The sequence below is a fragment of the Lampris incognitus genome, chromosome 1 (genome assembly GCF_029633865.1).
Source record: "Lampris incognitus isolate fLamInc1 chromosome 1, fLamInc1.hap2, whole genome shotgun sequence".
NCBI classification, from domain to species: domain Eukaryota; kingdom Metazoa; phylum Chordata; class Actinopteri; order Lampriformes; family Lampridae; genus Lampris; species Lampris incognitus.
This window is the reverse complement of record NC_079211.1, coordinates 148,714,322-148,737,904: the sequence shown is the minus strand read 5'-3', so window position 1 is coordinate 148,737,904 and position 23,583 is coordinate 148,714,322. Positions and strand designations below refer to the sequence as shown.

Below are 23,583 nucleotides of genomic sequence, written 5' to 3'. Positions count from 1 at the left end.
ATGAAGAGGAAGAGAGTACCTGATCCAAATCTACCGCATGAAGAGGAAGAGAGTACCTGATCCAAATCTACTGCATGAAGAGGAAGAGTGTACCTGATCCAAATCTACCGCATGAAGAGGAATTGAGTACCTGATCCAAATCTACTGCATGAAGAGGAAGAGTGTACCCGATCCAAATCTACTGCACGAAGAGGAAGAGTGTACCTGATCCAAATCTACTGCATGAAGAGGAAGAGAGTACCTGATCCAAATCTACTGCATGAAGAGTAAGCGAGTACCTGATCCAAATCTACTTCATGAAGAGGAAGAGTTTACCTGATCCAAATCTACTGCATGAAGAAGAGTGTACCTGATCCAAATCTACCGCATGAAGAGGAAGAGTGTACCTGATCCAAATCTACCGCATGAAGAGGAAGAGTGTACCTGATCCAAATCTACTGCATGAAGAGGAAGAGTGTACCCGATCCAAATCTACTGCACGAAGAGGAAGAGAGTACCTGATCCAAATCTACTGCATGGAGAGGAATTGAGTACCTGATCCAAATCTACTGCATGAAGAGGAAGAGAGTACCTGATCCAAATCTACTGCATGAAGAGGAAGAGAGTACCTGATCCAAATCTACTGCATGAAGAGGAAGAGTGTACCTGATCCAAATCTACTGCATGGAGAGGAATTGAGTACCTGATCCAAATCTACTGCATGAAGAGGAAGAGAGTACCTGATCCAAATCTACTGCATGAAGAGGAAGCCAGTACCTGATCCAAATCTACCGCATGAAGAGGAAGAGAGTACCTGATCCAAATCTACTGCATGAAGAGCAAGAGTGTACCTGATCCAAATCTACCGCATGAAGAGGAAGAGAGTACCTGATCCAAATCTACCGCATGAAGAGGAAGAGAGTACCTGATCCAAATCTACTGCATGAAGAAGAGTGTACCTGATCCAAATCTACCGCATGAAGAGGAAGAGTGTACCTGATCCAAATCTACCGCATGAAGAGGAAGAGTGTACCTGATCCAAATCTACTGCATGAAGAGGAAGAGTGTACCCGATCCAAATCTACTGCACGAAGAGGAAGAGAGTACCTGATCCAAATCTACTGCATGGAGAGGAATTGAGTACCTGATCCAAATCTACCGCATGAAGAGGAAGAGAGTACCTGATCCAAATCTACTGCATGAAGAGGAAGAGTGTACCTGATCCAAATCTACCGCATGAAGAGGAAGAGAGTACCTGATCCAAATCTACCGCATGAAGAGGAAGAGAGTACCTGATCCAAATCTACTGCATGAAGAGTGTACCTGATCCAAATCTACCGCATGAAGAGGAAGAGAGTACCTGATCCAAATCTACTGCATGAAGAGGAAGAGTGTACCTGATCCAAATCTACTGCATGAAGAGGAAGCGAGTACCTGATCCAAATCTACTGCATGAAGAGGAAGAGAGTACCTGATCCAAATCTACTGCATGAAGAGGTAGAGTGTACCTGATCCAAATCTACTGCATGAAGAGGAAGAGAGTACCTGATCCAAATCTACTGCATGAAGAGGAAGCCAGTACCTGATCCAAATCTACCGCATGAAGAGGAAGAGAGTACCTGATCCAAATCTACTGCATGAAGAGGAAGAGAGTACCTGATCCAAATCTACCGCATGAAGAGCAAGAGTGTACCTGATCCAAATCTACCGCATGAAGAGAAAGAGTACCTGATCCAAATCTACCGCAGGAAGAGGAAGAGAGTACCTGATGCAAATCTACTGCATGAAGAGCAAGAGTGTACCTGATCCAAATCTACTGCATGAAGAGGAAGAGAGTACCTGATCCAAATCTACTGCATGAAGAGGAAGAGAGTACCTGATCCAAGTCTACCGCATGAAGAGGAAGAGCGTACCTGATCCAAATCTACTGCATGAAGACGAAGAGAGTACCTGATCCAAATCTACTGCATGGAGAGGAATTGAGTACCTGATCCAAATCTACCGCATGAAGAGGAAGAGAGTACCTGATCCAAATCTACTGCATGGAGAGGAATTGAGTACATGATCCAAATCTACCGCATGAAGAGGAAGAGCGTACCTGATCCTTTTCTACCGAATGAAGAAGACAGCACCTTATCCAAATCTACTGCATGAAGCGGAAGACTGTACCTGATCCAAATCTACTGCATAAAGAGGAAGAGTGTACCTGATCCAAATCTACTGCATGAAGAGGAAGAGAGCATCTGATCCTTTTCTACCGCATGAAGAAGAGAGTACCTTATCCAAATCTACTGCATGAAGCGGAAGAGAGTACCTGATCCAAATCTACTGCATAAAGAGGAAGAGTGTACCTGATCCAAAACTGCCTCCCACAGATCACCAGGGAGAGGAGTACCAAGATCCTGCTCCCAGAGGTTTCGAAGGCTAGCCATTGGCTGAGGATTTGTAGTGGCTAGTTTATTATAGATCCTTGTGATGGTGCCCTTGAGAGTAGCCTCTGTGGCTAAAGTGTATCGATTGATGTTGTCAGAGGTATCTCAGGGAAAGGATGGAAACCCTTCTGAACAAAATGCCTAATCTGTAAATAGCGGTAGAAGTGGGAGTGGGGTAGGTTAAATTTTTCTACCAACTGATTGAATGAAGCAAATACCCAATCAAAATATATATCCTTTATAAATCGAATTCTCATGCCGTGCTCGAAAAGCCACATCTAACCTGGTGGGGGTAAAGAGATGGTTTGACATAATGGGTGTCATTAAGGAGGCTTTCTGCAGACCAAGTGTTTTCCTAACTTGAGTCCATATTCTGATTGTATGAGCTGTATCCGGGTTTTTGTGTGGTGTGCCAACTACCACTGGCAGCGGGGAAGTGACTAAGAAATGAATAGGATGATCATGGGATTCTATCTTCGCCCACTCAGGTGTGTGCTCAAGCGAGCTGCTCTGAACGTGCATGACAACTTCCTGGATATTACTAGTAGTAAAGAAGACCGGGCATAGCCATCCCCCTCAGTGCTTTGGGACGTTGTAGGAAGTCCTTGCATATCCGGGGCTGTCTGCCATCCCAGATAAAGTTAGAGAACATCCTGTCAAGAAAGTTTTTTTTGGAATGAATGTAGGAATGTTCTGAAAAAGATACAGGAACAACCTTCATTTTAAGCAAGCTAGTGCGCCCAGCCATCGGTAATGGTCGTGTGCACCAGCGCTCCAGATCTTGTTTGCATTTGTCAATTAAAGGGGAGAAGTTTAGTTTGTGTAAAAGCTGAATGGAGCGAAGAACCGTAATCCCTAAATATTTGAAATTTGAGGTCACTCTCCTGAAGGGGAACACAGAGGCAGGGATACCAAGTCCTAATTCTAACCCTAACCCAAGTCCGAACCCTTAAGAAGTAAGGAACAACCAAATCTCCTCACTTTCACATTGGTCCTCACCAAGATAGAACTATGAGAACACACGCACACACACACCCACACACACACACACACACGCTTACCAGCGACCCACTGATCGTGGGCATGCGGACGAGAGTCATACCCAGACTCATATTGGTGTAAATGTTTTGCACATCTGGAATACTGACAGAGTCTGTGAAGAGGCAGTTAAATTAATGTAAGTTAAATTCATTTATATATATATATACACACACACACACACACACACACACACACACACACACACACACACACACACACACACAAAATGCAATTCAGTCTCTAGTATTTGTGGAAATCCCAATGATGAGCATCTGATAAGCATCTATAACGCCCTATAAATGTAGCTATAAGTCATTGTAAGATTCATTATAACCATGTATATGCCCTCACAACACCTCATAACCACCTTTATGATACACTACGTCAATTTAAAACGGATTTATGCACTATAAATATGTCATTAGCCTGTTTATCTGTCAAATGTCATAATGCATCATAGCCAACTTGTTTTGCTCAAGTTTTGCAGAGATTCATAATGAACTTCAGTGCTATTTCACAGCCTTCAGCCATAGCCGCCAGTCATTGTAATACACATTATAGGAAAGTATGGGTGTTATAGATGCAATAGATGCTTATGGGGTCTTATAGAGAATTATAGATGCTTTTAGGGCATTATAGATGCAAGCTTCAAATAAAGTGTTACCATATATCTATACACACACACACACACACACACACACACAATGCAGTTTAGTCTCTATTTGTGGAAATCCCAGTGATGCACTCTATATGTATATACCATTCTACATGTATATATCATTCTATATGTATATATCACTCTATGTGTACATATCAGGAATCAGGATCATCTGTCATATATGTTCAAACCTTACAAATGTGACTGATGCCACAAAGCAGGTCACTGTAGTACGCAGACGTCTTTAACATGACAGGTCAGTTCACAAGACCCCCACTTGCAGGTCGGACTGATGTCTGGTTTCAAACCACCCCAGGTTTGAATGCATTTGCTGTAGTTTGGCTTAACAGGCCAACGATGAGAAGATAGTGCGCGGTCTTACCCTGAAGATTGAGCTTGTCACAGGTGCTTTTAGACCCCAAGATGGGACACTTGTAAACATCTCCTTTCCTGTTTCGGGTGAAACCACTCCACGGAGCGCCGACCAAGAGCCTTTAGGAAGAGGAGCAAGATATACAAGTTTAATGAAACTCATAAACATGCAGTCTGAGATGTTTTGTTTTGTTCACTGCAGGCTCTTCATATGGTGGGTTCATGGGGCCCAGCCTGCGTTACTTAGTGCACACAGAGGCTGCTGGCTGTCTCTGCAAAGACAAAATCCATTTCACAGCTTCGGTCACTTCAAGGGAAACAATCCTGGTTTTTCAGCATTTATCATAAGATGATCTGTATTTATTCTTGTATACGTACGTATGTTGTACCGTACTGTATGTTGTATGCATAACACTCTACTTGCAGCCACAGCGCTGTGCAGTCTTGTGTGTGTCTCTGAAATGACGCAAAATTGTGACGCCACTGGCAGACCATCTGTGAATGTGAAAACTTACTTACTGCTTTACACACACACACACACACACACACACACACACACACACACACACACACAGATGTGTGTGTGTTGAAAATCAACATCATTTCCCTTTAAATTTAGGTTGTAACGAAACACAACATTAAGACCCTGTGATGTCAGTCGTACCAGACATGGCGGACAAGCTTCTTTGTTACAGTTTCAATTTGTAATAAAAAAACGGATACTTTCACATTCAAACATCATAATTTAGGCGATCGGTCCGTGGTGGTGTAGCGGTCTAAGCATCGGCTTTGTGTTGATGCAGTTGCCCACTGGGGACCGAGGTTTGCGCCTCGGTCTCGTCAGATCCGACTATGGCCAGACTCGATCAAGCAGCGATAACTGGCAACGCTGTCTTCGGGAGGGGGGTGGAGTCGGCTTGTGTTCGTCACATGAATGCGTCTCTGGGTGTGTCGGAAAAAGCAGTGGTTCAGCCTGGATTCACCTTGTCACGGAAGTGGCGAGGCGTCTCCTTCGAGACTGCAGGCCGGAGAGATGCAGTTGGCGAACGCATGCAGTATGAGGGTAGGTGTTTGAACTAAAATAGGGATCGATTGGCAACTAAATTGGGAGAAAAATCAGAAATAAATTTAGAAAAAAAAAAATTTAGGTGCATCAGTAGTAACTATTATTAAGTGCCAACAACTGAATATAGGCCCATCTCATCTGCTGCTCTGGACCTGGACATGCGGGACGCATCAATTGTTAATACTGTTTAGAGGCCTGTGAGAAACAGGACTTCAATGAAACCACATCGTCATGTTGCAATGCTGAATGTTGCACAAGCATGACAACAGAACTGTGAATGAATAAACGCTGCACTTGCTGCTGCACCGAAAGACGGCGGGACGGCGGCCCAGTGGTCAGCACTGCTGCCTCACAGCAAGAAGGCCCTGGGTTCGAGCCCGAGGCCGTCCCAGGTCCTTTGTGTGTGGAGTTTGTATGTTCTCTGCGTGGGGTTCCTCCCACCATCAAAAAGACATGCATGTTAGGGTTAACACTCCTGCCTGTGCCCCTGAGCAAGGCAGTGGAAAGAAGAACTGGAGGTGCTCCCCGGGCGCTGCAGCTGCCCCCTGCTTCTACACAACAGGACAGTTACACGCAGGAGACACATTTCACTGTAACCTGCACACTGACAAAATAAAGCGGCTCTCTTTCTTCCTTTCTGAAGACATTTCAGAGTGAATACAAACACGTCACGGTGAGAACAACTTTCTTTCCGGTGAGGATGACTCCCATTCGTACCATTTGCCCTGATGATTCGTCACTTGCTGGATGGTGTAGCCAAACTCTTCACTCGCTGGCCCGCTGAAGATTTTGGCGTCTACGGTGCCAACGTTGAAGGAGTGAGTGGACAAAATCCACTCAGCTGGGGGAGAGAGATGGCACAAGTTGAAATAAAGGATATGTTCAGACCGGCCGCTCAAAACCCAGTTCAGGCATATCCAGACTGGGTTCAGACTGCTTTAATCAAGTGTGAACAGCAAAAACGTGGAAACAGATTTCTGCAAATCAACCTACTCACTTGCAAATAACAACGTGGACAGTCAGTCCTAAAGACGGGATCGAAGAGACTAACTGGGTTTGCCTGCAGTCTAAACACAACCAACGAACCTGATCAGGCCTGTAGCGATCATGAGTCCCTCCGATTCAAAATTTTGAAAAAAAAATGTTGGCCTTTCCCCCTTTTTCTCCCCGGTTGTATCTGGCAGATTACCCCACTCTTCCGAGCCATCTCGGTCGCTGCTCCGCCCCCTCTGCCGACTACCACATGCCCCCTCCCATACATGTGGAGTCGCCAGCCGCTTCTTTTCACCTGACAGAGAGGAGTTTCACCAGGGGGACGCAGTGCATGGGAGGATAATGCTATCCCCCCATTTCCCCCTCGAACAGCCGCCCCGACCGACCAGAGGAGGCGCTAGTGCAGTGACCAGGACACATACCCACATCCGGCTTCCCACCTGCAGCCACGGCCGATTGTGTCTGCAGGGAAGCCCGACCAAGCCGGAGGTAACACGGGGATTTGAACAGCTGATCCCCGTGTTGGTAGGCAACGGAATAGATCGCTACGCCACCCAGACGCCCGCCCAAAAATTTAAGAATCTAAATAGCGGGGGCGTCTGGGTAGCGCGGCGGTCTATTCCATTGCCTACTAACACGAGGATCGGCGGTTCGAATCCCCATGTTACCTCTGACTTGTTCAGGCATCCGTTTTTTTCCCCCTCCAATTTGAAAATGTGCTTTTAATATAACGCCGCTTCGACCTCTTCGGTATTCACAAATGTCGGGCGATACTGTCTTCTTCTTCTTCTTCTTCTTCTTCTTCTTCTTCTTCTTCTTCTTCTTCTTCTTCGTCCCATGCGCGCGTTGATTACGTCGTGACGCAAAATGACGCAGTGACGCGTTTCCCTGACCAATCAGAGGTCTGCATTGATTTTGGGGCCCGCTCCAGCTTCTTCGGAACCTCGACGAAGGTGGTACCAGAGAGGCGGTAACGGTCGCCGACATGCCGGTAATGGGAGACGAACAAAGGGCGACTCCGTCGAGTCGAGCCGGCGCCGTGTAGTGGCATCAGATGCAGTGGACGGTGTGAGGCCTCCGCAAACGGTGAACTCACGCCGCCATCTTCCCGCACCGGGAGCCTCCTCAGACAGGGGGCAGCCCACCAAACAGCAGCAAGGCTGTGCATGAAACATGCGCAGGCTTCATGAAACGAGGAAACGTCCATGAGCAGCTACGCTGTTGTGAGACGGCGTGTCTTTAATCAGACGCAAGTTCAAGTCTGCCATCAAAACAAGCGGTGAAACGCCCTGCAAGCAGGCGGCTTTCTATGTGCCGTTTAGGGGCGAGTCCCTGCACGCTGCGCGGAGCCTGGAGCGCAGCACCACGGGCATGTGGACTCAGAGCACCCTGGATGAGTCACACCTCGCGTGTTTACCCGGCCTGTGTGTCGACACGCTCAACGTGTGACCTGGCCTCCTTTAAGGACACTACACACGGTGCACGGATCAACACAGCAGGGTTACACACTAGCTCTCTGGCCGCGACAAACACCCGGAAAATGACAGGACCTGATTAAAAATGTGGTCGGACCCTCTAGTCCAGTGTTTCTCAACCGGGGGTCCGCGGACCCCTAGTGGTCCGTGGTGTGATTGCAAGGGGTCCGTGAAAATAAAATATCTTTAAAAAAAAAAGATCCTATGACATTTATAGAAATAGGATTATTTTACTCAAATGTGACTGAGACCTTTATCTACCTAAACTATAAAGGGTAACAGGACTTTTTTCTCTAATTACATCTGTTTCACAAGTGTAATTTATTGTATTTTAATAAGAGATCTCGCTCCCGTGTGCATTGTTAAAAGTTACTGCATAAAAATTCTGTTGTTACATATATCTGAAAGTTACTGAATACATATTCTGTTTTGTTACATATATCTGAAAGTTACTGAATACATATTCTGTGTTGTTACATATATCTGAAAGTTACTGAATACATATTCTGTGTTGTTACATATATCTGAAAGTTACTGCATAAGAATTATGTTTTGTTACATATATCTGAAAGTTACTGCATAAAAATTCTGTTGTTACATATATCTGAAAGTTACTGAATACATATTCTGTGTTGTTACATATATCTGAAAGTTACTGCATAAGAATTCTGTTTTGTTACATATATCTGAAAGTTACTGCATACATATTCTGTTTTGTTACATATATCTGAAAGTTACTGCATAAGAATTCTGTTTTGTTAACTATATCTAAGTTACAACTGAAAGCTCTTATTTTTGCCCCAAAGAGTGAATAAATGCTATAATGCAATTTAAAATGCAGTTTCTACTGTTTCTATCAAATTGCAACCCCCCCTCCCCCAAGATCAGGTGGAGGGGTCCTCAGGGTAGATCAAAAATACGCAGGGGGTCCAGGACCCCAAAAAGGTTGAGAACCACTGCTTTAGTCGACTGGTTAATGCCGTTGCCTGTGATGCGGGCGACCCGGGTTCGCGTCCCGGCTGCGGCGGTTCCCGGCTGTCCCCCCCCCCCCCCGAATTCACTACATCTATACATGTAACTCCCTAAAGAGCCGTCGGAAGAAAAGCAAACAGCAGCAAAAGTGGAGCCGCTTGAAGAAAATGAGGATTATTGTTTGACAAAATACAAGAAAACCAACACAACAGACCAGAGCAAACAGAGGGACGTGTTCCTGTTCTCCTCAAAGGAGGAACCTGCCGCCAGTCGTCGTCATCATTTCTCCATGAAAGCGGTTTGATAACTAAAGAAACTCAACGTGATTAATTATTAATAACTTATCTGTTAACACACCCGGTCCCTGATCTCGGTCTACACAACACCATGTTTAGGAACCCAGCTGAGGTGCATCACGTTGAACTGTTTGGTAATGTAGAGAACATCGAACCAAATCTAGTTCTCAAATAATACTTCCTCAAATACGTCAGACCACATGAGGCCGTAGAGTCTCGTTATCTATACATTAGACCACAAAAATTGTGTATGACGATATGACAATAACCAATTTGATTATTAGTGAACTCGTGTACACTACTCTTATATTACCTACAAATCAGTGTGCTGCTTAATTGCGCGTGTGTTTTTGCATCGGGGACAGGTTTACACACGTTTTAAAGACTTCGTGTTTCAGGCCAGACACACAAACTGTTTTAGTGACTTATTGCACAAGAAGCGTGACAGGAGTAAAAATGAGTCAGGGTTCTTATCTTATCATATATGTCTCCATGTGGGATGGTCTAGGCTAGGGCGGGGGTGGGTCATTTTATCCAGAAGAAAGGGCCAGTGTGTAAAGCGCCTGATCAGGTGTGTAACCGCTTGTGTAAAGCTCCTGATCAGGTGTGTAAAGCTCCTGATCAAGGGTGTAAAGCTCCTGATCAGGTGTGTAAAGCTCCTGATCAAGTGTGTAAAGCTCCTGATCAAGTGTGTAAAGCTCCTGATCAAGTGTGTAAAGCTCCTGATCAGGTGTGTAAAGCTCCTGGTCAGGTGTGTAAAGCTCCTGATCAAGTGTGTAAAGCTCCTGGTCAGGTGTGTAAAGCTCCTGGTCAGGTGTGTAAAGCTCCTGATCAGGTGTGTAAAGCTCCTGATCAGGTGTGTAAAGCTCCTGGTCAGGTGTGTAAAGCTCCTGATCAGGTGTGTAAAGCTCCTGGTCAGGTGTGTAAAGCTCCTGATCAGGTGTGTAAAGCTCCTAGTCAGATGTGTAAAGCTCCTGATCAGGTGTGTAAAGCTCCTGATCAGGTGTGTAAAGCTCCTGATCAGGTGTGTAAAGCTCCTGGTCAGGTGTGTAAAGCTCCTGATCAAGTGTGTAAAGCTCCTGGTCAAGTGTGTAAAGCTCCTGATCAGGTGTGTAAAGCTCCTGATCAGGTGTGTAAAGCTCCTGGTCAGGTGTGTAAAGCTCCTGATCAAGTGTGTAAAGCTCCTGGTCAGGTGTGTAAAGCTCCTGATCAGGTGTGTAACCGCTTGTGTAAAGCTCCTGGTCAGGTGTGTAAAGCTCCTGATCAGGTGTGTAAAGCTCTTGATCAGGTGTGTAACCGCTTGTGTAAAGCTCCTGATCAAGTGTGTAAAGCTCCTGGTCAGGTGTGTAAAGCTCCTGATCAGGTGTGTAACCGCTTGGTTGCAACAAAAACCTTCACCCACACTGGCCCCTACTGGATACGACTGCCCAACCCCGGTCTGGGGAGTGGTGGGTCCATTCACAACGTGGTGTAGAAACTGCTGGTCCCCGGCTGTCCTAACCTGACCCGACCCACCGAGTAACGCGGAATCCGCCTCAGAAAGGCTGGCGTCTCTGTTCGGATCCAGTATTTGAAAGTGGACGCGGCTGAAATGAAGACGCCGCTCATCCTGTGTGGTCCTTACCGGTCTTGGTGTGATCCGATATTTAAGGGGAAAATCGTTCAGCACGTGTAAACAAAACAAAACAACAACAAAACAAACAACAACAGAAGCAGCGTGTTCAAAACTGTAAGAGAGGACGCGACGGGAGGTGAGCTGGAGAGAGCGGCTCTGAAGTTGTGCGTTAGGGGCGCAGTCAGCCCCGCAAAACTCCAGGAAATCCGAGTTTCCCGAGAAAAGTGCTCATGGATATGGATATTCCGCACTCACCTAGAGCCAGGGCAGTGAACAGCAGTTTGCTCCCGAAGTACTCCGTCATCGTTTCTATTCCATTTGAGGGGGGAACGGTCCGGTGTCCTGCACTTGTCTGGCTTGGTTCTGGCTCACCGTGTCGATGGGCGTTCACGCCCAAGCGTGACGTCAAATGACGACGCGCAGGTCTGCGGACGGCTTCATCACCGCGCGCGCACCCCCCAAACTACACCCAGTTATATTGTGAAGTGTGCGTCACACGGTCACAAGCCACACTCGGTGAAAAAAGAAACCCCTCCGCCGCCCAACATCATCATCCTCATCCTCATCATCCTCATCGGCGGTCAGTCGGGATCAAGGAGGACCGTCCTCCTTCTGGGTCTTCAGGTGGGCATAGAGGCCGATCCTGGGCCGCATAATGGGAGGACGCCTGCGCGAGACAGCTTTTTACCTGCGGTGGCTGATGCGCGTGCAGCCACCGCACGGTCTTTTGGGGGGGGGGCGGGCAGAGTCCAATGGCATGGAGAACCAAGACGATTGGGGACCACCCTCCGCCTTCACTGGCATCGTGACCTGGAGACATCTTCCGCCAGTTCCGCCACTGAGGTCTCTGTTGGATCGCGCTTCGTCTAGAACCCTCCCCCTTGACCTACCACCCCCCCCCCCGACTTATCCACCTTGGGTGACCCAACCAGTAGCCATCCCCGGGACAGTCTTTGGGATGAAATGTACATGCAAGCCTCTCCACCACGACAAGGTGGAGATCCAGGAGAGGAACCGACACAGTAATCAACCAATTTATTAAGCAATCAAACATTACAGCGTTTTACATTTTAGTGAACGTGCACAAATTCAAAGCAGCCAATGATTAAAGAAGACAACAGACACATATAAACCTTGACAGGGTAAAGAGGACATCAAAGATATAATAAATTAGCCCTTGTGTATTCAGTAGAGAGTCTGGAGGACACATACACACGTGACATTCAGTGGGACACGGGTACATACATGGTCCCGCCGGGGGCAGGAACGGAGGACCCACAGGCACGAGTCCCGGACAGACTGGGCAAGAACAATGTTTTAATAAACACACGAACTTGCACACAGCAGGAGCAGACGCCACAGACCGCAGGAAAGGCTCGAAACAGGACGTGGCGCATCCGGCGATAGAGAGCCCTGCGTGTGCGTGTGCGTGTGCGTGTGCGACACACGCTCCGACAAGGCAACCAGGGGGGACTATATACGTAGGGGAGCCAATCAGGTGCGCGGCAACGGAACAGCCAATGGGAGAAAAGGGAACGGGTGAGTGAAGCAGGGGCAACCAGGTGAGCGGGGCGCGGGCGAACCGAAACACCAATCAGGGGGATGGGGAACAGGCGAGCCCCGATGACCCAGATCGCACATTAATATGCGGGCATCGGCTGCCGCGAGGCAGCCAGACACCACGCTGCCCCAACTGCGACTGAGTCACTGCCCCGCTCGATGAGTCATGTAAAACGCGAGCGCTTTAGAGACAACAGCGACGCAACTGAGCGCTGGGCCATCTTCTGGCACGACTCCAGAAACGCTGGTCACACAGTCGACACCCTGGGCACGGCAGGGATTTCAACACCTTCAGCTTTCTTTATCTTTTCATCCGTGTCAAGTCACATCTCGAATCACACAGACGGGTTTGGACATCTCAGGCACAAACCCACAAACTGCCATCATTTGGGTACCAGGAGCACTTTCTTCAACGGCTTGTTCCCCATGATGCCGGGAGACCGGCGCAACGCTACAACACGGCCTGCACGCTCACTTCATAGACAACTGGGTGTGCCAACAGTTGGATAGCCACTTGTTACCCAAATCAAACAATTTCTGTGCATTCGACAACTGATTTCATAAATAATCCACCTGTTACGTCATTCACTGGAGTAATCATTCTTATCTAGCAGGACATTTATACTTGGGAGCGTCTAACAAAGAGCGCGTTGGCACGGCAGATGGACCACGAACTGTTTGTATTCAGAATTGTCACTGACTTGTTAACTGACTCAGAAGTTTTGGTTTGGTGTAAGGGTATGGGGGGGGGGGTCTGATTCAGAAGGTATGGGGGAGGGTCTGATTCAGACGGTATGGGGTGTGTGGTCTGACTCAGAAGGTATGGGGGGTGTGGTCTGATTCAGAAGGTATGGGGGAGGGTCTGATTGAGAAGGTATTGAGGTGTGGTCTGTTCACAAGGTATGGAGGTGTGGTCTGATTCAGAAGGTATGGAGGTGTGGTCTGTTCAGAAGGTATGGGGGAGGGTCTGATTCAGAAGGTATGGAGGTGTGGTCTGATTCAGAAGGTATTGGGGGGTCTGATTCAGAAGGTATGGGGGGTGTGGTCTGATTCAGAACGTATGGGGGGGTCTGATTCAGAAGGTATTGGGGGGAGGGTCTGATTCAGAAGGTATTGAGGTGTGGTCTGTTCAGAAGGTATGGGGGTGTGGTCTGATTCAGAAGGTATGGGGGTGTGGTCTGATTCAGAAGGTATGGGGGGTGTGGTCTGACTCAGAAGGTATTGAGGTGTGGTCTGTTCAGAAGGTATGGGGGTGTGGTCTGATTGAGAAGGTATGGGGGGTCTGTTCAGAAGGTATGGGGGAGGGTCTGATTCAGAAGGTATGGGGGGTGTGGTCTGATTCAGAAGGTATTGGGGGGGGGTCTGATTCAGAAGGTATGGGGGTGTGGTCTGATTCAGAAGGTATGGGGGGGTCTGATTCAGAAGGTATTGGGGGGAGGGTCTGATTCAGAAGGTATGGGGCGGTCTGATTCAGAAGGTATGGGGGGTGTTGTCTGATTCAGAAGGTATTGGGGGGGGGTCTGATTCAAAAGCTGAATCGTGTGCACACTCACCCACTGGTGCATGAGTCGGTGGTCATGTGATTAATGTGGACCGGGAACTGACCCATGAGGATTTCTAATGAAAAGGATTTGACAGCCAGTTCCTGGGATTGGTCGCATTTTGTAACTGAAGGGAATAATTCGCTTTAAACCGCTGCTGCCAATAAGTCATTCATGCACGAGTGAGCCCTCGTGCTGTGCACGAGCAGATTCAGCGGACTCCTGAACCACGATGAAGATGGAGACAAACACCTCGCCCAGGACTTCGTAATCTCTGATAACATGGACTTGACTTGACTTGACTGTAAATGTAGATGAGAAATGAGATTAAGAGACATTACGAGATCCTGCACGTCTTCACCTTTTACGGACAAGGCGGGTCGACTGGCTGTCAGGAAATCTATCATTACCTGGAACAAAACAAAACAAAACAAAGCAAAATAACTACGCAGCCTATTTTCAAGTCGTGTAAAAATCCCCCTTTGAGAAAGATTGTGAATCACTGGAAGATGACCAAGAGCATCTTCCGGAACATCACACCATCACACCCAACACTGTAGAGAGCCATAACGTTTTCCCAAACGACGACAGCGTGGTTGCCATGGAAACTAGAAGTACCAGAGGCGCACGAGCGGGTCATGGCAGAAACATGACTTTTCCATGTCCACAAATGTCATGTGAAGATTTCTGTGTCCTGATCTGAGAGGATGTTTATTAGTCCATCTATCCATCCATTGTCTTAACCGCTTATCCTGCTGTCAGGGTGGCGGGGATGCTGCAGCCTGGTCCAGCAGTCAGGTGACCTGGCGCTACTAAATTATCCCTAGCAATGTTTATTAGTCGTCGTTACCAAACTACTATAACCGAGCTATTTTCTTGCCCGGTGCGGGATTCGATACGAGGAGTACTGCACCGCAAGGCGACGTCACTAACCGCTCGGCTAAAGGGGCAGATCCGTTAGATAGGGGCTAACGGGTCTTATTAGTAGTTTACACTAGTTACTAATTGAGGGTTTTAGTTCAGAAATAAGAAATCTCACTTTATTCACGTATATGCATTGTACATTGTATGCTAGCTAACAAGTTAGCTTAGCAAGTCTAAGACTCAGCCAACTTTTTCTCCAAAAAGTGAAAATTGTCATGACCGTCACGTGTCATTACGTCACATTTTGCTGTTACAACTTTGAAAAGAAAATCATCATAATATTGTAAACTACTAATAAGACACGTTAGCCCCCTTAGCTAACGGGTCTGACCCTTTAGCCGAGGGGTGTCGGACACTCCGTATCGAATCCCGCACCGGGCAAGAAAATAACCGCTTACAATATCAAAGTTATTATGTAGGACGATCAAAGCTATGCTAATATACTTGTTTAAGACCACTTAATAGAGGCTTTGGGGGGGAAAAAACAAAAACAAAACTGATTTTAAAGAACTGTATTTTTTTATTTTTTCAAAATTTCAAAAGCCAAAAGTTGCCCCAGATTGAAGAGTGGCCCTGAGATGTGCTGGGACACGGCGGTTTGGTCACGCGTCTTACCTCCTCCACGGCCCCCTGCTTACTGTGGCGGAACAGCAGCCAGCCAGCAGCCTTCCTACCGGGCCTGCCGGGCTGTGCCCCCCCATAGCAGCGACTGAAGGAGCGTTACTGCTATTCTGTTTTCTAACACACGCGCGCGCGCACAAACGCGCGCGCACACGCACACACACAAGTAAACAGTAAATAAATGGCTTCCAACAGCAGTGTGGCGGCACCCTCACACCAGAACCGGCTGTGCAGCGGTAGATGGGCTTCACGTCGGAAGTTCTGACACGAGAACGCGGGTTCTAACTCACGACCCACACGTTCTCTCGGGCGCTCGAGACAAGAGTCAGCGTGGAAGCGCTGCCGAATATATAAAGCGTGTCGTCATCAGCAGCACGAGCCTGAGCTCGTCCGCACCAGCACCGGGTCTTTGTTCTGAAGTGGATCCGTCGTGCGCCCGTACGCTGCTCTGAGCCCGTGGTGACGTCACGCCCCTTTGTGCGCGCGTCCGCGCGCGCGCGCTAAGCTGAATGTGGCGACTGTGTGAGTGTCTCCGGCAACCAGCAGGAATTTCGGAGGGCCGGGCTGGCGGGCTGGCTGGCCCCGGACCCCGATGACAAACGCTACCCTTGTCTGGCGAGCGAACCAGGAAGTTCCCCTTTATAGCCTCACATGGGAAATATGTCACAGACCAAAGTGCGAAAATACACCGGCGGTGCGAAGAGCCGCCTCGCGCACGCGCACGTGACACTCGGGGGCTTTTCCCCCGTGAATCAGCCGACCGCACAAGCTGATGAGCTCTGCTGCCTCTCTGCTAAAAACAAAGAAACAAAAGAAACAAAAGAAAGAAAAGAAAGAAGAGGGGCCGTAAAAGCACTAATTACAAACGACCCCGTAGGTCGTTTGTACAAGCAGCTTATTACGACCTAGTATAGTTACGTTTTACATCTATGCGACCTCTAGCGGCCGTGCTGCCAATAGCAACCTCAGTTACTATGCTAGACGGCGAAACAGCACAAAAACGCTCCGTCTACATATTCTGCTGTTCCCAAACTGCTTTCATCACTACCTACTGCCCACTCCCCTTCACCAGCCTGTCTGTGGGACGCTGCAGACAGGAGGTCAACTAGTAGATACAAACCCACAATGCACAGAGGAGAAAAGTATCTGTGGCATACCTCCTGCCGCCGCTAGGGGCGCTGCTTTAGGAAACGCTCTTGTCGGTCGCGGTAGGGTGCAGGGGCTGGAAGACTTGTAGTGCTCAGCGGTAAAAGGCGGTGGTTGTGTTTGTGTTTGGGTGGTTCTTATTGTAAGTATAATACAATGCATTGAAAATAGAAAAGCCAGCCACAACATGCCCTCCCTATGGGGGGAATACAAAGATATTTTTAAAAAAAACACAGGGGAACTTTTATATAACTGTGTGAGCATCTGCACAGGTGAACTTGTTTTCTAATGTCAGAAACTTGTATTTTGTGACGTATGTGCTGTGGCAAGACATTTCCCCTTGTAGCAGAAGGAATAATTGATCTGTTTCCCTTTCTCTCTCGCACCCTCTCTGCTTATCTGTCTACCCTTCTGCCCAGTTGCTGTTTATCTCTTCCTTTATTCATATTATATGGCTGGGCAACCACTGCGGAAGTGGCGAGGGAGACAGTTAGGAGGGCACTTGGTGTGTCATCAGGGCAGAGGGAGGAAAACAAGGGGACTTGGTGGCGGAATGAGGAAGTACAGCAAAGTTAAGGTGACGAAGGACAGAGATGGACATGTGCTGACAAGCGAGGAGAGTGTGTTGAGAAGGTGGAGGGAGTACTATGAGGGGCTGGTGAATGAAGACAATGAGAGAGGGAGACGGTTGGTTGATGTGGGGACAGTGAATCAGGAAGTGCGGTGGATTAGCAGGGAGGAAGTGAGGGCAGCTATGAAGAGGATGGAGACTGGAAAGGCAGCTGATGACCTACCTGTGGAGGCATGGAGGTGTTTAGGAGAGATGGCAGTGGGGTTTCTAACTAGATTGTTTAACACAATCTTGGAAATATGTGGCACATGACGAGTCTGGGCCACAGCAATTCTGCTGTCTGGGAAGAGAACAAGCAAGAGAGGCAAGATGGTTTGGACATGTGTGGAGGAGAGATGCTGGGTATACTGGGAGAAGGATGCTGAATATGGAGCTGCCAGGGAAGAGGAGAAGAGGAAGGCCAAAGAGGAGATTTATGGATGTGGTGAGGGAGGACATGCAGGTGGCTGGTGTGACAGAGGAAGATGCAGAAGACAGGAAGAGATGGAAACGGATGATGCGCTGTGGCGCCCCCTAACGGGAGCAGCTGTAGTAGTAGTAGTAATAGTAGTAAAGTTTTACCAACTTTACCCAAAAAGGTCACTTGGGGGGGCTATAGGCCAACATTAAAATCAGCACCGACTCCGTTTGAACCGCCTCAGTAGATCAGACAGTAAAACACTCTGTGTAGTTGTGTGAAAATCTTAAGCGCTTTTGAGTTATTGCAAACCAAATTTCAAATGCACTTATACACTGTTCAGTTTTCATTTGGGCAAGTTCAAGTTCCACTTTATTGTCATATTAATATAAAAGTACCACGTACCTTCCATTGCCATGAAATGCATGTGCCCTGGTTTTCTCAGCCCTTAAAACTATCCATCCATCCATCCATCCATCCATCCATCCATCCATCCATCCATCTATCCATCCATCCATCCATCCATCCATCCATCCATCCATCCATCTATCATCCGAACCACTTATCCTGCTCTCAGGGTCGCAGGGATGCTGGAGCCTATCCCAGCAGTCACTGGGCGGCAGGCGGGGAGACACCCTGGACAGGCCGCCAGGCCATCACACACACACACACACACACACACACACACACACACACACACACACACACACACACACACACACACACACACACACACATTCACACCTAGGGACAGTTTAGTACAGCTGATCCACCTGACCTCCATGTCTTTGGACTGTGGGAGGAAACCCACGCAGACACGTGGAGAACATGCAAACTCCACACAGAGGACGACCCGGGACGACCCCCAAGGATGGACTACCCCGGGGCTCGAACCCACGACCTTCTTGCTGTGAGGCGACCGCGCTACCCACTGCGCCACCGCGAAACAAAACAATATAACAAAAACAATGAATAGGAAAGCAGAAATCCTGCAAAATAATAAATCACTGACGTTATGTGAGGAGCCTACTGCTCATTATTCCGACCCCCTGGGGGTAAAAACTGTCTTTGAGGCGGCTGGTTGGAGCTCTGATGCTCTGTAAGCGTTGTGCTGAGGGAAGGAGGAGAACAGACCATGTGCTGGGTGGATGCCGTCCTCCATCGTGCTTACAGCCTTCCTTCTGCAACAGGTGGTGTAAATGTCCATGAAGCTGTGGCAGGGCTGTTGCTATTACGTCTGGAGCCGCTTTTACTATCCTTCTCAGTCGTTTGCGGTCCTGTTCATTCAGGTTGCCAAACCACACAGTATGCTCCCAGTAAGGAGGCCCTCTATGGTGGTCTGATAGAAACTGACCAGGGTTTTTGTGGACATTCTAAATTGTTTCAGAAAGTATAGTCTCTGTTGTGCTTTCTTAACGACACAGCCGGTGTTTGGAGACCAGGAGAGGGAGTCCGAAATCTGAATAATGCCTAAAGATCTGAAGATCTTCCCAAACTACACAGGGACATCACAGACGTAAACTGGTGTCTGAACTGTTTAGACTTCCAAAAATCATCAGTTATCTCCTTTTTCTCAACATTTAGGGAGAGGGGTTGTTATCTTGACACCATATGGATAGGTCCCTCACCTCCTTCCTATAGGCGTCTTCATTTTTGTCATTTATCGGTCCAATTACTGTGGCGTCATCTGCGGATTTCACCATATTTGGCAACACAGCCTTGTGTGAACAGACTGCAATGACTTAAAAGTTGGTTTGCTTGTGATAACTTACAGCTATAGATTAACCCTAACCTGGGATTTGATCAAAAACAGCTATAACTTGCCAAATGGAAAGGCCTTTGTGTGGTCTAAAGTGAATCTATAAATCAAGTGGAGCACTATGAGCTCTTATGAGTGTCAACAGAATGAGGGAGAGTACTTGAATAGGCTTGCTTAAATTCCTTTAGTCATGATAATCATCCACGACTGTTTATGTGGTTGGTGATATCAATGATAACTTTTCAGATAGCTGTTCACTGTTTGCTAAAGACATCCTACAGTTCTGTGATGATAATCTCATATTGCGCTTACCTGCAAGGCTAAACCGGATTGGGTTAAGCTCACAAGTGAGGCTGTCTTGTCATACTATGGGAAAACTGATGTCCTCTTGAGTGATGCATATTTACCCAAAGGTGCAATCATGTGTTCTGCTGTAAATTGTAATGGCATTTCCCACCGTAAGGACCTCTGTGCTATGTATGGCTGTATTGTGGGAGTTGTGTATGAGGCCAGTAGATCACACTTTACTTACTCAGATAAGGCACACAAGATCAAGCCGGGTTGGAATAAGTATGTGTGGCTGCACATCGTGCAGAAGCTAAAGAGGCCTTTAAGGCTTGGGTCCTGGTAGGTAGGCCCAGACAGGGGCCTGTCCTGGATTACAACAAGCTCACCAATGCGAGGTATAAATATGCAGTTCATTATGTTTGCAAACACAAACAAGTTGTGAGAGCAGACTCTATGGATGAAAAGCTGCTTTGTAACAATGATATTGACTTTTGGAAGGAGCTGAGAGCTCTGAACAGGGGCAATACATGGCTACCATGCACTATGGAGGGAGTTTCTGGAGCCGATAATATAGCCCAGTTGTGGGGGCAACATTATTCTGCTTTATTTAACGGTGTTAAAAGTGACCCCTAGAAAGCGGGCAATATTGCCAACAGTGACATTACATTACAGTCCTTTAGCCGACGCGTTTATCCAAAGCGACTTACAATAAGTGCATTTAACGTCGGAAATCAGGAGAACTACTAGTCATCAGAGGTCACAAGTGCCTCGCAACAGTGACACATTGGGAATCAAAACCAATGACGTTTATCAAGCAATCTGTCAGTAAAGCAAGTGGCTCAGGTCACATCACTGCAGAGCACCTTAAGTTTGCAAGCCTAAATGTTGTTGCTCTGGCCATTTGTTTTACTGGCTTCATGATTCATTGACTGTTGCTAGACTCTGTTGCCTGCTACTCTTGTGCCTGTCATCAAGGACAAAGCTGACAAGGCTGGGAGCCTAGATAATTATTTGTCAGCTGCACAAGCCAGTGTGGTATCCAAAATCCTGGAAAGGATTCTATTAGATCGTTTATATGTAAATATATTGGTACCACAGAAAGCCAGTTTGGTTTCAAGGCTAAACATGGTGCTGATTATCTATGCCTTGAAAGAAGTAGCTGAAATGTATAGCGGGCAAAACTCCTCTGTTCTAATCAGATTTACGGATGGCTCTAAGGATTTTAACCGAGTTAATCACCAAAAGTTGTTTCTGAAACTGAGTAAAAGGGCTGTGCCTGACAGCATGATCAGACTCGTGGCATACTGGTATGCCAACCAGCGTAAGCAGATCAAATGGATCAATAGAATCTCCGCTCCACTGGTGTTGGTCATGGAGTACGGCAGGGGGGGCTACTTTCACCAGAACTCTTTAACGTGTACATGAATGATTTATTTGACCAACTAAGAGGCTGCAAAACTGTCTGTATGGTTAGTAACACCCTAATAAACCATCGTATGTATGCTGACGACCTGGCTGTTCTTTCTCCTGGCAGTGCTGGTTTCAACAGCTGCTGAACTATATGCTCTGGTTATGGGGTTAAACATGATGTGCAATACAATGCTATGAAAGTGTGCTGTCATGATATGGAGAACAAAAGGGGATGAGGACCTCAACTTTCCAGATTTTTATGTCAGGGCAAGTGCTGCTGTGTTTGTGATAAAACAAAATATCTGGGGCACTTCATTGCTGATCAGGTCTGATGACGACGATGTGTATAGGTGGCAACCACATGTGAAATGCTCAAGCTGACATGTACATGTTGGCAAGAAAATTCTCCGTGTTCAGACCATGTTAAGATAGTCTATTTAGAGCGAATTGCGTTCCTCTTTACTGCCCCCTTGTGGGTCAAGTTTAAAAAGGCAAGCATACACAGGCTTCCGGTGGTGTGGGAAGATGGCGACGCGAATTCACGTTTGCGGCGGCCTCACCCAGCACCGTCCATGCAGTGTCTTTGTCCACGTCTGCGTCTTAAGTTTGTCTTCGTTTGACGGCTGGAAGAGCCTGGTCTGTTGTACCCTGTGGGCCCAGGGACCACGGCCCTGGCTGGAGCTGTACCCGAAGAGGCAACGCCAAGGGCGTTCTGACAGGACGCGGAAGCGGGGCAGGCTAAGCTAACTGCTAGCCCATGCAGACCGGCAGTTCCGGTAACACCGAGGGCGGTCTAGCGGCGACCTCGCCTGGCCTTGACTGTGTTTTTAGTGTCGTCGTTTTGAGTGCGGGGAGGTGTGTCGAAGGTGTCTTGTCTTTGTCCACGTCTAAGTTTGTCTTCGTTTGACGGCTGGGAGAGCTGGCGCTGGATCGGCTGGAAGAGCCTGGTGTGTTGTATCCTGTGGGCCCAGGGACCACGACGTTGTCTGGAGCTGCCGCCCGAAGAGGTAACACCGAGTACGGTCTGACGAGGCGCGGAGGCGGGGCAGGCTAAGCTAACTGCTAGCCCATGCAGACCGGCAGTTCTGACAGTCATCCTGACTGTCGTTAGTTCTCCTGGACAGTGATTTTTTATTATTATTTATTTTAGTTTAGATATATGTGTTAGTTGTGTTCTTGTAGTTGTCTTTGTGTTGCACTGCTGTGTGGGTTGGGGGAAACGACAAAGTGTTAGATTCTGATCTCTGACTGTATGTGGACACTAAAAGACCCAGGTGGGGTAGCGCAACTGACTTGTTCTGTAATGCAGGACTGAACACTCTCCAGGCCCTACTGAGAAACCTGACATACAAATTTATCTGTCCACTGCATGAGTCTCAGAACGCCATGATCACGCTGCTGGCCAATCCTAGTCAGCCCTGGGGAGACACCGGGATACCTGCACTTTCTAACAACGTTTTCTTTTCACTTTTAATGGGAGGTATTGTAGCTTGTGTGTTCTGTGTTTTCTGATGACAAAGCTGAACTGGGCATTTGTTTTACTGTAGTGTTGCACATACAGCAAGACCCCTGAAGATGGCGGAGTTAGTCAAGTTTAATTTCTCAACACAAACATGAGACGTTATCAGGGTCAGTAATTCAATATTATTTATCTCGGTATTGTATGTGGCCCTGTGATGGACTGGTGGACCTGTGATAGATTGGTGGCCCTGTGATGGACTGGTGGACCTGTGACGGCCTGTCCAGGGTGTCTCCCCGCCTGCCGCCCGGTGACTGCTAGGATAGGCTCCAGCATCCCCACGACCCTGAGAGCAGGATAAGCGGTTTGGATAATGGATGGATGGATGTATATGGATCATAGTCACATAACGCCATATCATGACACTATTCTGTTGTTTAAAATTATTGATAATCTATGACCTAAAATACTTCGCAAAACGAGGTATGACATATTTGAGAGTATTATTCGAAAACTAGTTTTGGTTTGATTTCATACTTTTCATTACTTAACAGTTTGATGTGATAAACCTAAGTTCATCACATGGGCCCGGATCATTTTGATCAATCATATTGCCATCAGTCCATCACAGAGCCGACACATTCACACCTAGGGGCAGTTTAGTACGGCCGATTCACCTGACCTACATGTCTTTGGACTTTGGGAGGAAACCAGAGCACCCAGAGGAAACCCAAGCCGCCCAATGACTGCTGGGATAGGCTCCAGCATCCCGCAACCCCAATTGGGATATGTGGCTTGGATAACGGATGTATGGATATTTCCATCAATAACATTTTGATCAATAAGGGAAAAAAAAATCAATTCCCCCGTCGTCCACTTTGGCTACCGATAACTGACCGAGCCAAACGAAACCCATCAAAGCTCTCGGATGCTCACTTGGCTTCCATC

The 23,583-nt window shown here is 47.5% G+C and overlaps 1 protein-coding gene across 1 annotated transcript in view; it reads right to left on the bottom strand.

The window, feature by feature from the left end:
• LOC130114747 (integrin alpha-2-like) overlaps window positions 1–11,260 on the bottom strand; it is a 55,103-nt gene extending 43,843 nt beyond the window's left edge. The window contains exons 1-4 of the mRNA XM_056282650.1: window positions 11,155–11,260; window positions 6,266–6,389; window positions 4,493–4,602; window positions 3,473–3,564 (exon numbers count right to left, since the gene is read on the bottom strand). Coding sequence (XP_056138625.1) covers window positions 3,473–3,564; window positions 4,493–4,602; window positions 6,266–6,389; window positions 11,155–11,203 — 375 coding nt within the window. The 5' untranslated portion in view covers window positions 11,204–11,260. The remainder of the gene's footprint in view (window positions 1–3,472; window positions 3,565–4,492; window positions 4,603–6,265; window positions 6,390–11,154) is intronic.
• Between the last annotated feature and the right edge of the window lie 12,323 nt (window positions 11,261–23,583).